Below are 13,344 nucleotides of genomic sequence, written 5' to 3' on the forward strand. Positions count from 1 at the left end.
TTAGAGCTTCCTGTCCAGCAGAGCTAACTGCTGTGGATGTGAATGCTTCATCAATTACTTGGGATGGTAAAACTCCCGATTTGCCTTTTACAGCTGTTCTTGTTACCAAGTCTGAATGAGAAGTGAAGTGCAGACGGAAGAATTTTCTTAAAATTTTATGAAAATGAGTGATCCATTTAAAAGAAAACCATTTTGTGCAACTGCTTCTGTGTTGGAAGTGTTGCCCTAACTTCTTCCCCTGCAACGCTGGTCGAACTGATTGACATCATCGCATGGATAGAGTCAATGCTTTTTATTACTGATTTTAATGTTCTTGATTTCCAATGTGAATACAACAGATTGGAGATGACCTTTTTTTGTCAGGACAGAGTGCTTTAGGGTGATCAGTGTTTTCCAGAATGCATTTTCATTCCTGTGTTCTCCTCTGAAAATATCCCATTGCTTTTCTTAAGATGAACTGTATATTATGAAGCTGAATGATATTATGCATGTATTTATATGCGAGAGGGGAGGATGGCTAATTTAACGGGAACATTTGATGAATATATTCCACTGTGGCTCATAACCCGATGGTAGGTTTGTTGCTGAGGTCCTTCCTAGGAAGGTGGGGGGAGAGGAGTTGGAGACTTTTGTTTCTTCTTAGGTGTGCCTGTGGCCCCAAATGGAAAACCAATCAAGGAGCGATTTATGTTCATTAAGTGCTTGTCAAAACTGAAAAATCTTCTAATCAACAGCAATCTAGCTGCGGCCCCTCAATGGCTGGGAGTGTCGCCTCCGCAGTATCGGCTATTTGCCTGTTACAACTCTAGGCTAGAAATCCGCTGATGATTACATTAGGCTAAGCTGCGAAGCAAATGAACCATGTCTTATTTAGGTGCAACTAGCTTCAGTGTAGTCCTGCCCCGCAGGGCACTTTATAGCATTTTATGGCTTTAAAATTAGTGTAGCTTCCCATTTGCTGCAGGGTGCTGCATGTTATGCCTTTGAACTCAATAAGCAAAGGGAAGGGGGCCTTTTGTTTTTTTTCTCCCCCCCTTTTCTTCTTTTTGCAGTTTAGCAATTTTGTTTTGCATCTTTTCCAGACGGCATTTTGCAATAAAAACGTCTGACTGCCATGTAGAGGCACAAAAGTCAAGGCTCCTGCCATTCACCGGTCTGCTGGGGGTCTAGGGGGTTTTGGTCTGCTCTGGGGGGAAGGGGATTTGGGTTTGTTTTTTGGAAGCAGTTGTTGTGGAGGATGAACAATAGGTTTTGTGGGTCCAGTAGGTCAACTCATTAAGTTGGAATTGCGTTTCAAAAAAATATATGCCACCCACAATCTTTAAAATGTCATCCGGAGGTGCAGTCATAAACTTTCTTTTCCATAATAATTTTTATTTCGCTTCAGATGAGGAAACTGTCTCAGCCTCAGTAAGCTAAGCCTTAGGAGTGTTTAGTCTGATTGAATGGTGGGAAAAACCAGCGTGAAATGCAGGTGTTTTTCTCAGAAGCTCAGCCTGAACCAGAGACAGACCTGGGAGGGATCCTGGGCCTGGACCAGTTCCTAGCACTGGACAAACAGGCTTTCTCTGAGACTTAATAACTCAAAATGAGAAAAAGTATGAGATTTGTACTTATGTACCGTTGAAGACATGGAAGGGTGGTGTTCTCTCAGGGTCTATCTTGTTGGTGTGTTGTGTGGTAGCAAAGGATGGCAGTGGGACAGCAGCATGGTGGAAGGAACACGTGGCGAGGCTCTCGAGGAGAGGTGGGGGTTTTGTTGTTTGAAATGTTGATATCATGACACATGGCAATCCTGAGATCAGGGGTTTTCACGTGAGCTTGAAATCCCATTCACCAAGTGCCACGATGTAAAAAATACAACTCCAGTGAAGGGGGTTTCCATGCAAGGTGGCTCCACCCACAGTCCGGCTGAGCCCAGCCGCAACCCCAACTGTTGGCTTCTACAGCTTGATCCTCCTGTCTTCGGTGAGGTTTCTTGGCCGAGAAGACTAGGTTGCAGTGTTAGCCTGGTCAGTGCATTCCAGAACAGGAGAGTCCAGGGCAAGTTCAATCAGAAAGAGTCCAACTCTTGCTGTCTTGCCTGTGGGAACCTGGTGCTTCGATGCAGCCAAAACCTGGCTGAGCAACATGGTCCAGCTCTTGTTCTTCATGTGCTTGCTTTCCGTTACCTCAGAAAATATTTTGCAGTTGTGCAAATCAAGAGGAGGACACCTGCCTTAAGGACGGGGGATTTGTGTTCTCACTTTGCATGCAGGCAGCTATACGGAGCGGTATGGGGGATTTAGCTCTCAAGGTAGTAACTGATAGATATTCAGTAACTGGCATTCATCCACATTTTCTTGCTCAGTACGCTCATAATGAAATGCAATGTTTTTGAAATACAAACTAGGTAGTAGAAAGGCATTTTTGTGTGTGTGTGTGACAAGGATGACCATCTCTTGTATTAGAGACACTTGAAAATCCTCAAACTCCATAATGTTTGATATCCATAGCATTAGATACCTAACAGGAGCCACATCTTTCACTTCAGGATCGCTCTAGGGAGGAACCATGCTGCCACATGTGACGTATTTGGGGTATCTGTGGTAGACTTGGATGGTGTGAGTTTGAGTTGCAGTTTCATGGACTCAGCAGCCACCACTTTCTTCTGCCTTTCCCTCAATTTTTCACCATGAGGGTGGTGAGGCAGTGGCCCAGGTTGCCCAGAGCAGCTGTGGATGCCCCATCCCTGGAGGGGTTCAAGGCCAGGCTGGATGAGGCTTTGAGCAACCTGGGCTAGTGGGAGGTGTCCCTGCCCATGGCAGGGGGGTGGAACTGGATGATCTTTAAGGTCCTTTCCAGCCCAGACTATTCTGTGATTCTATGAAGAACGTTTGGCTGTGGTCTTCAGTCTTCTCGGGTGGGAGAAAGCAGGCAGCCAGCTAGAAGCATCACGTAGCCTGGGTTCAGCTTGTGACCCTTGATGGAGCATCTTCTCTGGCTTGGAGGGCAATCAGAAGCTATGACAATGTATGGCAGCGAGTTTAGTGACCACTGGCATTGGAAACAAAAGGGCCCCCCTAAAACAGCAGAGTTTCTGTTTGGTAGGTCTGCTTAGAAAACATCATCATACCAATTTGCTCCATTTGCATGTCTGAAAGGCTTCTGTTTAGTTAATTGGTTAAATTAATTTCTGCTGTTGTGACTGGAGAGCTGTACTAAGAGCAGAACTAAAGTAATTTTACTTTATTCTGTGTCATGGCACATTGTTTCTTTCTTACTCAAGGCAATTCATTTTGCGGTGAAGTCAAATAATATTTTGTGTCATCTTCAGTCAATGTAGCTTTTACGATTTTCGCTGATATTTTAACAGTTTATTTCGTCCTCCAGATAATGGTCAATGGCCTTGAGTAGTCAAATTAACACCTCGGCAGCACTGTGTTTGAGCAAACCGCTAACGGTAACCTCAGGATGAAAAAAATCAATATAGCAAATGTATTTTTAGGGATTATTGATTGATTGATGCATTCTGGCCGCAACTCGAAGAGGCGGCGTTGCCCCACAGCCGACTAAGATTAAGTTGCCAGTTACTGATAACTGCAGGCCATTACCTGTGCAGTATTTCATAAGCTTGGAGATTAGATGGAGACCTTTTATAGTCCTCTAGCTGAAGGAACCGTGGCGTTCACAGGGTCTGTGATGCCTCCCTGGCTGCAGGAAAACGCTCCGCTCTTCTCCATCTCCGACCAGCCGGTGCCGTGAGAATTGGAGGAGCCGTTGATTTGATTCAGCGCTGCCCGGGATTCCTGTAGGGATCCATTTGGGACAACTGAGGCACTAATGGCTTTTTTCCCCCCAAGCCCTGCGGAAAGCGGGAGCCGTGTTAAGCCGTGCTGCTGTCAGCAGGCTGGGCGCCGTGGGTCCCCCCGCCACAACTCTCAATTGCTAGCAGGTTTCTCTCATTGCACCTCATTTGCATCTGGGACATCAATTAGCATGTTTGTTGAGGCTAATTGAATGAAACTCAATCATAGCTCTTAATTGCTTGACTATGTGAAAAGAAATCACATTAATGCAGCTAATTAAGTGTATGGCAATAGATGCAACATAATTAGGAGCGAAATGTAAAAAACAAGCGATGGCGAAGGTGCAGGCGCGGGGGTGCGGGGGAGTGGGGCACCGGCTTCTCTTCTCATCTGCACATCCAGGGAGGGTTCCCTTGCCTTTGCTGCTTGGTTGTTTTGGGTGGTTTTTTTTGTTATTGCTGAATGATGAACATGGACAAGTTGAGAAGAAAAATGCAAATGGATTTGCAATTACTACTTTTTCAAGCTGTTGAGGGGCAGAAGATGGCACTTCTGGGGTGGCCCGCTGTTGAGTGGGCTCTAGGGACTTGTTAAGTGCTGTTTAAAAGTACTTGGCTTTGAATTACCCTCATGCCTTGTTAAAGGGTTTTTTCCCCTTTTTTCTCGGATCAGCATTTTCTACAACTAACATCTAGGGGAGTTATATCTGTAACATTTGCATATCAAAATCAGGCTTGCTGTCTTCTCTTTAGCACAGCATATTCCAGATGACAGCAAGACCCTCATCTGTTCTAATCTGATCAAACCCTCCATCGCACTTCTGAAGCTGCGACATTATTTTGTAGTTTTAACTTTTATTCCCCAAGTGCAGATCTGAAGGAGAGTGCATCAGGGCGGATGCTCTGCCGACTGGGAACTTGGTGCTTGCCTCTCCTCCTTGGGGAACTGCAGAGATTATCACTATGCATCTTGCACACAATGAAAGAGGCTTTATTATTTACATTGATATATCCCTATAAATATTTAAGCTGACATTAATATCTATGTGGCATCTGTTGCGTTTGGGCATGTTCGTATAATAACGGTGTGGCTGTGGAGCATTTATTTCCCATTTGCCAGCATTCACTTACTCTCTCGAATGGTTTGTAGCTCACCTAAGCCTGGTTTAGTCTCAATTAAAAGGACTTTAACAATGCTCTGTCACATCTGACAAGCTGGCAGGGTAGCAGGGAACTTGTACACACTCTTCACCTGAAGGATTTGGAATAAACACCTCCTTCTCAAATTTATGTGGAATACACTGGTTGTTATATGTTAAATAAAATCTGTCTATTAAAAAGAGTACAGGCTGAGGTTTAGTTACTGTCTGATTAAACCTCATTTTAGAGATGATAAGCAATAAATGCTCAATTATGTTCTGCTTATTATATTTTAATTTGTGAAGAACTGACACTGAACAAGAAAATTACGCCAACTTGATCATTCATGGATGAAACTGGGTTTGTTGTTTCTATCTAACACCTAGTGAATGGATTTTAACAGATTGTCTCTGTTTCCTTGCTGCACCCCAGTAATTGTTCGGAGCCTCTCTTTTTACTGTTAATAATTCTCAACCAGCTGAGGGGAAAAAAAAACCTCAGGTGATGGCTTAGTTTGGGGGTTTTGTCACAGAATAATCACAGAAATAAATGCTGGTCTGGTGATAGATTTGTTTTGAGAGGAATGTATAATGTGTATTTTTAAAACTGCCAAAGGTGGCAGAGTTTTCGAGGGCGCTGGTTGCTCCCGGTGTTGTGGCAGCAGTGATGTCAACCCTGGGTTTGCTTTTAGTCCATTCAGGTATTTATGTGTAAAATTGATGCTCTGGTGGTGTACAGGTTGTGGATGCTGCAGGTTTGGAACCAACCTAGTTAGTATTTGTGGGTTTTCATATAAGACTGGTAATCTGGCTAAATCATGCCCTGGCCACCTGGCCAGCCAGGAGTTATGCCTGTGCTGACTAGTCTTTGGTCATGCAGATGCCCGGAGCATCACCCAGGTCTTGGTAAGCTGATCAAGTTCCATCTGAAAAGGAATTAGATTTTTTGCCCCAGCTGCTCCACGCAGAAGATTGCTCAACAATACCATTCCCTTGGTTTCCAGCTTAACTGAAGAGCTTACGGCCAGGTCTTTCTTCACTCTCGGGTTCAAATTGCTGTTCTCCTCTTTGGGGTACATATACCAAAATGTATTGCTGTGCAGTGCTCTTACGCTTCTTCACCCTTGTTTTTCTATCCTGTGCTACACATTTTCCATGTCTTTCCGTAAGATACAGTCTCTGTCGTTCTTTTAGTGCCCTCATAGTTTTTCCAGTTTCATTTGTTTCCTTTTGGAATGCAAGTAACCACAACCATGCGTACCAGGACGTGAAAACTTTGGTGTCTTTGTGCACTGGCTTTAACATTCACCATCTCTCCTGGAAATATCTTTCCTGATATGTCCCAGGATGGCAGCCTCAGCGCCTGTCTCACCTGAATGAATTGTCATTTGCCTTCTGATAAAGACACCCGTGTCCATTTGCTTTTCTGTTTTCATCTGAAGCAGCCCACGGGCACTCTGGGGATGCCTTTGGAGTTGGAAAGCAGGATCTCAAGAGCCTGTTTTTCCCAGACGCTTTTTCCAGTTTGTAGAACTTCCTCACGGATTTCATGGGAAGCGGTGGCTTGGCTCCAGTCAGTTGACTCTGTCATTCCACAGCTGACTGGCTTTGTCTGCTTGTTTCCTCTTTGTGGGCTTTCCAAGCAAGAACTAGGAAAAGCCTTTTCCACTTCTGGCTCCCAGCTTTTAGTGCATTTACTCTCATCAGACACAATTTGTGTAATTTTTTCCCTTCTATTTTTTTTTTTTTTAATGTGTGGAGGAAGGATGATATTCTAAGCAAACAGCGCTGTAATTGCAGAAACCTCACCAGGCAGTGAGTGCCCTTTCTTAACTTTGGTGCCTGTTGACCTATTTCGGCAAAGTTTGAAGGAGGAAGAGAATGTGTAAGACATTGTCAGAGAGGAGACAAAGTAGGCTCATGAGGGACAGTCAGCCTTGTCTTCTCCTCCCGTTTGGGATCTGCTGGCTGGGGAATCCCTACATGTGGCTCAGAACCAGCCACGCTGTGAGTTGCCTCTTACCCAGCTGGTAGTTGGAGGATGTAGTAGAGAGCTCAAGACTTTGGGAGTGCTTGCAGTGAAAAGCATGGAAGGGATTGTCAAGGAAAGGGAAGGAAGGGGCAAATGGTGCACTGGGTGATGGCAGATGATATAAGACTGTCTTACGAAACCAGGTTTTATTAGTTCTGTTGCTTATAGAACTACCTGTTTGATATTGGGTTTTGTGGTTTTCTTTTCTTTTTTCGCCCCACCCTGTTCCCAGGACTATATGCAGAACGTTCACGGGAAGGAAATCGACTTGCTGAGAACCACTGTGAAAGTCCCCGGGAAGAGGCCGCCCCGAGCCACGTCAGCCTGTGCACCCATCTCCAGTCCCAAAACCAACGGCCTCTCCAAGGACATGAGCAGTTTACACATCTCGCCAAATTCAGGTAAGACAGCACCATGCTCAGCAAAAAAAAAAAAGGGAAGGACTGTGTTTGTACTTGACCCTGTACAAGTAACCACTGATGGGTAACTTTCTAAGCCCTGGCTGCAGATCTGTCCTCCACAAGAGATTCTAAGTTTGAGTGACCTTCAACATCCATCTTTGTATATTTGTTACATTAGACTTGCCAAAACCCTGCGCAATTTCAGAGAAAATAACATATGTGAAGAATTGATGCTGCCTTATGACTACTTTTCACATCTAATAGTTTGGAAAAACAGGAGATGTATAATTTGGAAGGGCTTTTTGTGGCTTCCTGGTGGGATCCACAGCACCTCTTTTCACCTTTAGAAGAATGTATTATTGTAGTTTATCATTTTGGACTTTCCAACAGCAAGATTCTTCTGTAGAAAGCTATTTTAGTTGGTTTATGGAGGTAGTTTGTTTAGAGCTCACAAGGAGCTATAAAGACGTTTATTGTTCGCTGAAGTACTTCTCCATACAGCTAAGTGGATTTTAAAAATTGCATTAAGGAAAAACATTTAAGACAATTGGTCTTGTAAACTGCACAGCTTACACAAAACACATAACGGTATAGTGCTGGCATGGAAGTTCTGTCAGCATATTTGGGATGGCGTCCATAAAGTTCCGAGTGCCTTTTGCATTTGTGATGAGCATAAACACCTCCAGCATCTGCTGATAAAGCCATCCAACCCACTTCTGTCCCTGTGCAGGGCCCGCTACACAGGTGGGATGAGTGGCTACAGGAAGGAACTCGGTCATCTTCTGTTCAAGGGTCTTGTCTTGGATAGCAATAGTTACCTTACGCTTCAAGTTGAGATGTAATTCCCTGCGTTTCTGTAATGTGCCTTCCTCTGTGTTCAGGGAAGAGGGAGAAGGATTTTCCTTCCAGCTGCAGATGCTGCTCATTGGGGTGAATGTTGAGAAAAGGAACAAAAGCCTTGTGGCTTTACAGCGGTGCGGCTGAGCAGACATCCCTGGAGATCTTGCGTGGCATGTTGTGTTAGTTTGGCCTGGGACCGGCAATGTCTGAAGCTAGGATTTCATCAGAGTCTTTTTCAAGCGGTAACATGCCCCTCAAGATGCACAGAGCTGGCATTGCCACTGGAAGAGTCCTTAGGAGAAAATTATTCATGGTTGGTTTGGTTTTTCCATTTTGCTGTTTTATTTAGATGATTTGGGGGCAGGGAGGGGGGTAGTATTTTTGTTTTTTTAACATATTCAATAATTTAGGGAAGAAAAGTGCTGGACTGAGTCAATAAACCCAGCAGTAAGACGTTTAAATAAGAGATTTGTGCTTTTCAGAGATCTGAGCACAATGACTTGATTGCTCCAGAGAAGTCTGTTTCCAAAAATGTATTCAGAGAGACATACTAATATAAAGTTTATAGCATGGAATTGGCCCATGGGAATCGTTGGACCTTCTGTCTTCTCTTTTGGCTTCTTTATCATTATGCTTAGAAATACAGAAAAACTTTTCTGTTGCTGGTGTCTGCCTACCACAGCTCAAGACACCTATCATGGTTCGAGTAGTTCATACCCTCCTAATGTATGGAAGAGTTGGATCCAAGGGAAGTAGAACCTGATTTCTCTATCGTTACCCACTGGAATGTCTTCGTTTCCCCTCTCACGCAGCTGGCATGCTGCACTGATCCTGCTTCTTTAATTTTAATCAAAAATGGTGCTGTTCCCATAGATAAAGCAAGCATTGATGTCTTTATTATGTTACCCCTATAGCTGGCAGCAGCTCAGCTCTGCATCGGTCCCTATGCCGCTCTCCGTACACCTGTGTTCAGGTGAGGCTGAAGAGCTGCATTGCAGGGAGGGACTGGAAAACATTAGGGGAGTATTGGTTTTGTAAAAAAGATGCTGTCACAAGCCGTGCCTGGCTTGTTCGTTTGCAGTCAAGTATATTGGCAGTGGTTTTTATGCAGAGGGTTCCAGGTTCTGTTGGGTGGGAGACCCGTAGGTACCCGGCACTCAGCTTCTGGAGTGTTGGGAGAACATTGGGTGTCTCTGTAGTTGTCTGTCATGCAACTAAAAACGTTTGCAAATTATCCCTTGCAGGTTGTGGTGCTGTCTCAGAGCTTTTTCTCAGTTGTTAGTGCTGGCAACATGTTGTCTTCCTCTCAAATGAAGCTTTAAAATTGATCGTAGGGTTGAAATTGTGTTTTACTGTTTTTTTTCATTGGGAGTTTTCTGTACACAGAGCTGCTGTGTGGAGGAGGTTTGGACCAAGCACAGAAAGAATCAGCATTTGCTATTTTTATTTTTAGGCATGCAAATACGCCACGTTCTCACTGCTTCACATACTGCTTTTTCCCCAAAACAATGATGTTTTCTGTTCTTCCGTGCTTTTTGCCAGTGTAGACTTGGTACATGGAGTAATATTTTCCATGCTTAGAAGTGGTGTCAGTATGTGGTCAGGAACAGACTAATTTGCCTTCTGCAGTTACGTGACTGTGTACAGTTCAGTGAAAAAGCGAAGATATTAAAAGAACGCCACTGCTCAATTCAAATGTCGTGTTTGAGATTGCCCCTTGGAATGGAATTAAACATCCTGGCTTATACGTGGGGATAGCACAGGCCCGCTGAAAGCATTTCTTGTCTGAGATTGCCCGTTTTCCACTAACTTGTGTTCCTGGAAACGTCTGAACTTATTTTCATTCAAACATCAAAATCAGTGCATTTCTGTTGTCAAATTTGAAATCACCCATGTTCTGTTAGTAAACGCTGTTCAGAAGATGCCCCTTCAATATGGATTTCTGTGGCAACTTTTCCAATAAATATATGTATTTGATGTCTGATTGCCTATAGCTGACATGTTTTAATCCTTCAGGAGCGCTCAGCAGATACTTTTCTCTGTCTCTTAGTGGAATGAGTTATATTTTGGATAGATGCCAGCACATCGGCTGGTCTAATACGGAGGCAAAGCCTCTTGCCTGTCAACTGGTGGCTTATAAAGTACGTGTGATGGGGATGCTGGCTCAGAGGTTGGTACCCTTTGCTGTAGGTGTCAGGGAAGATCTTTCCCAAGGCGCTTCCCATAGTGTTGCTCTGAGAAGAGCAGAAGGAATTAGGCTAAGCAGGGAGTCGTTGTCCTGCACTCAAGAGGAGTATACTCAGTTATTTGGTAGTATGATTTCTAACAACCAAGCAGTAAGTGAAAATTCTGTCTGTTAGATCTAAGTGGTGTAGATGTCACATGCAGAAGGAAAAGTTTAAAAGCACGTCGTTCCTAGCACATTGAATTTAGTCGTGCTTTGTGGCAGACTGTCTTGAGGAACGAGATTATTTTTCTAGTTTTAAAGACTGATAAACAGAGATGTAATAACCATCTCTGTGACAGCTGTCCAATCGGTAAGTAGGTTTACATCCCAAACATCTGGAAGCAGATGTCTCTGGGAAATAATCATCTTCACAGAAAAAGCCAAGTTCCAGTCTTTCTTGAGAGCTTCCATTTCAGAGATGTAAAATAAAAAAACGGAAAACCAACTGTATGAGAATTTATGGGGGGGAAAAAAAAAAAAACAACCCAAGACTACTCTTTCCTGCTGGGTGTCCACATGGTGTGTGTCGCCATGGTAGGGCAGTGACCAAACTGGAGTGAAAACAGCAGTGGGGAAAAGAAGTATTTTCATTTGTCTGTTTTCTGACAGTACAGAATAGAGTAAGGCTGTTTCTGCTGTTGCAAGCCCAGACACCTTGCCTGGAAAAAGCTCGATTTTTCTCTCCATAGAAGTTTTGCCATGACACTGCAAAAGGAAAAACTGGTCTCTGGGCTTTCTTGGGTTCCTGGAGGTGCTGTTTGGGGTTTATCCTGTCAGAATTGGGATTCTGCGTGGCCACTTCTGCCAGGCAGTTTGGAGAGGTGGGGAGTTGTTTTAGGTTTATTATATGAAGGCTTTAAATAACAGATTTTAACTGTGGCTTTGTGATAGGTGCTTGTATGCTAACTTGTAGCTAGGGGTAATGGAGGTCTGTTCCCTTTAATGCAAAGTTTTGTTACTTTTGTGGCATCTTAAGGTTGTTGAATGATGCTTAAGTAACTTAAATTTAAATTAAATTTACGTGGCAGTGAGCATCACTCTGTTGATGCGTCTCAGTTGGAAGTACTTCAGAAGCGGGTAACTTGTGGAGTTGCTCAGTTCCAACTGTATCTAATAGTTGGTGGCGTATTGCAGTGTCGTAAGGGCCAGCACTCCTGCAAATCAGCCGCTGGCCACGTCTCTCTGCCTTTGAGAAGCTGGCTCAGTTCTTGCTGACTCTGGAGCAGGAGCGGGTCCGGGTTTCAATTACTCCCGAGTTGGGTTGGAGTTGAGCTGGTGACCTGAAGGTGAACTTCTTCCTGAAATCTCTCCCCAGAGTCATTTATTTCTTCTCCTCTGCAAACAACCCGAAGCCTGAGCTGCAGCAAGAGCCACTGATGTAGAAAGTTCACATCTAAAAATAGCTTGTGGTGTAGAGATAAATTGTTTCCTGATTAACACTTCATTTAAATAATTTGGTGCTATTAAATTTACTTACAATAGTGACTGTACAGTGTGTGAAGTATCCTGAAATGTGTTAGCTACATAGCCATCGTTAAGCATGCTAAAGGTTGTTATCTGCTAACCGTATGTGACATTTCAGACATGTTACAAGGACAGCATCTTCAAATTTTTATAAATGTGAATTTTCTCTCTGTTATTAATTGTGATCATCTATCAAATCAACACAGTGGACATTAAGCAATCCTATTTTACATTGAAGTGCTTGGAATCGGGCTGAGTTGGAACAGACTACCTTCCAGATTTTTCCTTTGAAAAGGTAGAGAATTGATGTTTCAATTAGACCGCTGTGCCTTCGAAGGAAGATTTCTGACGTGGTGTCTCTAGATTCCAGTACCTGTCTAATAATTCTGTCCTTTAACCACTGCATTTTTTTTTCACCCATTAAACCTAACTCTACATCCACAGCCCTACGAGTCACGTTGGGTAGCCATTTCCCACAGTGTTTGAATTATTAGCTGCTGGGCCTGGAGAGAGCCAGGACCCTCTGAAGCGTGGCGTGCCATATGCGGGAAAGAACACAATGTGGAAACATGGCTAGGATCACTCCTTCGTTGTGATGCATTGTGAATTCAAGTCTTGATCCAAAGTATACTGAATTCATTGGTATTTTTGTAGATCTTGTAATAATTTTTTTTTTTTAATTGGAGGTTCCTGGGAGGGTTCAGATGTTACGATCAGGCTGGCAAAGAGTAAAAATGTCTTATCAAGCCAACAGCATAGGCAGTTGCTCCACAGCCTATAAATCTTGGATGACTTTGCAAATAAATGCAGATGTGAGTCCTCAGTTCTTGTATCTGCTCTGAACTCCTTGCTTGTAGGTGACTGAGGTTGTGTACTGGAGCAACACGTTGTCTCTGACTTGACAGCACCACATTTTATCTGGTGGGGTTTCCACACGGCCAGAGGTTGGTAGTTAGTGGTTATTTGCTACTGATTTTGTAGCCTAATGTGGTATGTGAGATGACTTAATGTGAAACGTTTTCCACGCTTCAACTTGAGCGTGATTTTTATGGTTTTGCCACAGATCACAAATGCAAGTTTGTGACTTCCTTTTGTCATTAACCAAGTCCATTTTCCATGTGGTTGGGTTTGCTGGAAGTTCGGTGATCTACAGCTGTAGCAAACAAAAGGAGAAGTTGTCAGTTTGCTTGTTTCAAAGGAAAAAAAAGCCCAATTTTAAGTGCATCGCAGGTTTCCCCATTCGTCCCACTAGAGGGGGATCCCTCAAGGTCATCTCCTCCAGTTCCTTTGGAGTAGTATTTGCCCTTTCCAGAATTATAGAGAAATCAAATTTCACTGTTAGTACTCTGTATTCCTTGATGTTGGGGGGAAAAGGAGCAGGGTAAATATTAGTGCTAGTGAAATCAGTATTTCATAAAAGCACTGCGTTTATTAAATGTGGGGGGGGGGGGGGG

General features: G+C 43.6%; 1 protein-coding gene across 1 annotated transcript in view; it reads left to right on the top strand.

Moving 5' to 3' along the window:
- The window catches only part of LOC104462849 (arf-GAP with GTPase, ANK repeat and PH domain-containing protein 1), a 196,340-nt gene that overhangs the window by 109,247 nt on the left and 73,749 nt on the right, over positions 1–13,344 (top strand). The window contains exon 11 of the mRNA XM_010074981.1: positions 7,191–7,359. Coding sequence (XP_010073283.1) covers positions 7,191–7,359 — 169 coding nt within the window. The remainder of the gene's footprint in view (positions 1–7,190; positions 7,360–13,344) is intronic.

The sequence above is a fragment of the Pterocles gutturalis genome, unplaced genomic scaffold, assembly GCF_000699245.1.
Source record: "Pterocles gutturalis isolate BGI_N339 unplaced genomic scaffold, ASM69924v1 scaffold592, whole genome shotgun sequence".
NCBI lineage: Eukaryota > Metazoa > Chordata > Aves > Pterocliformes > Pteroclidae > Pterocles > Pterocles gutturalis.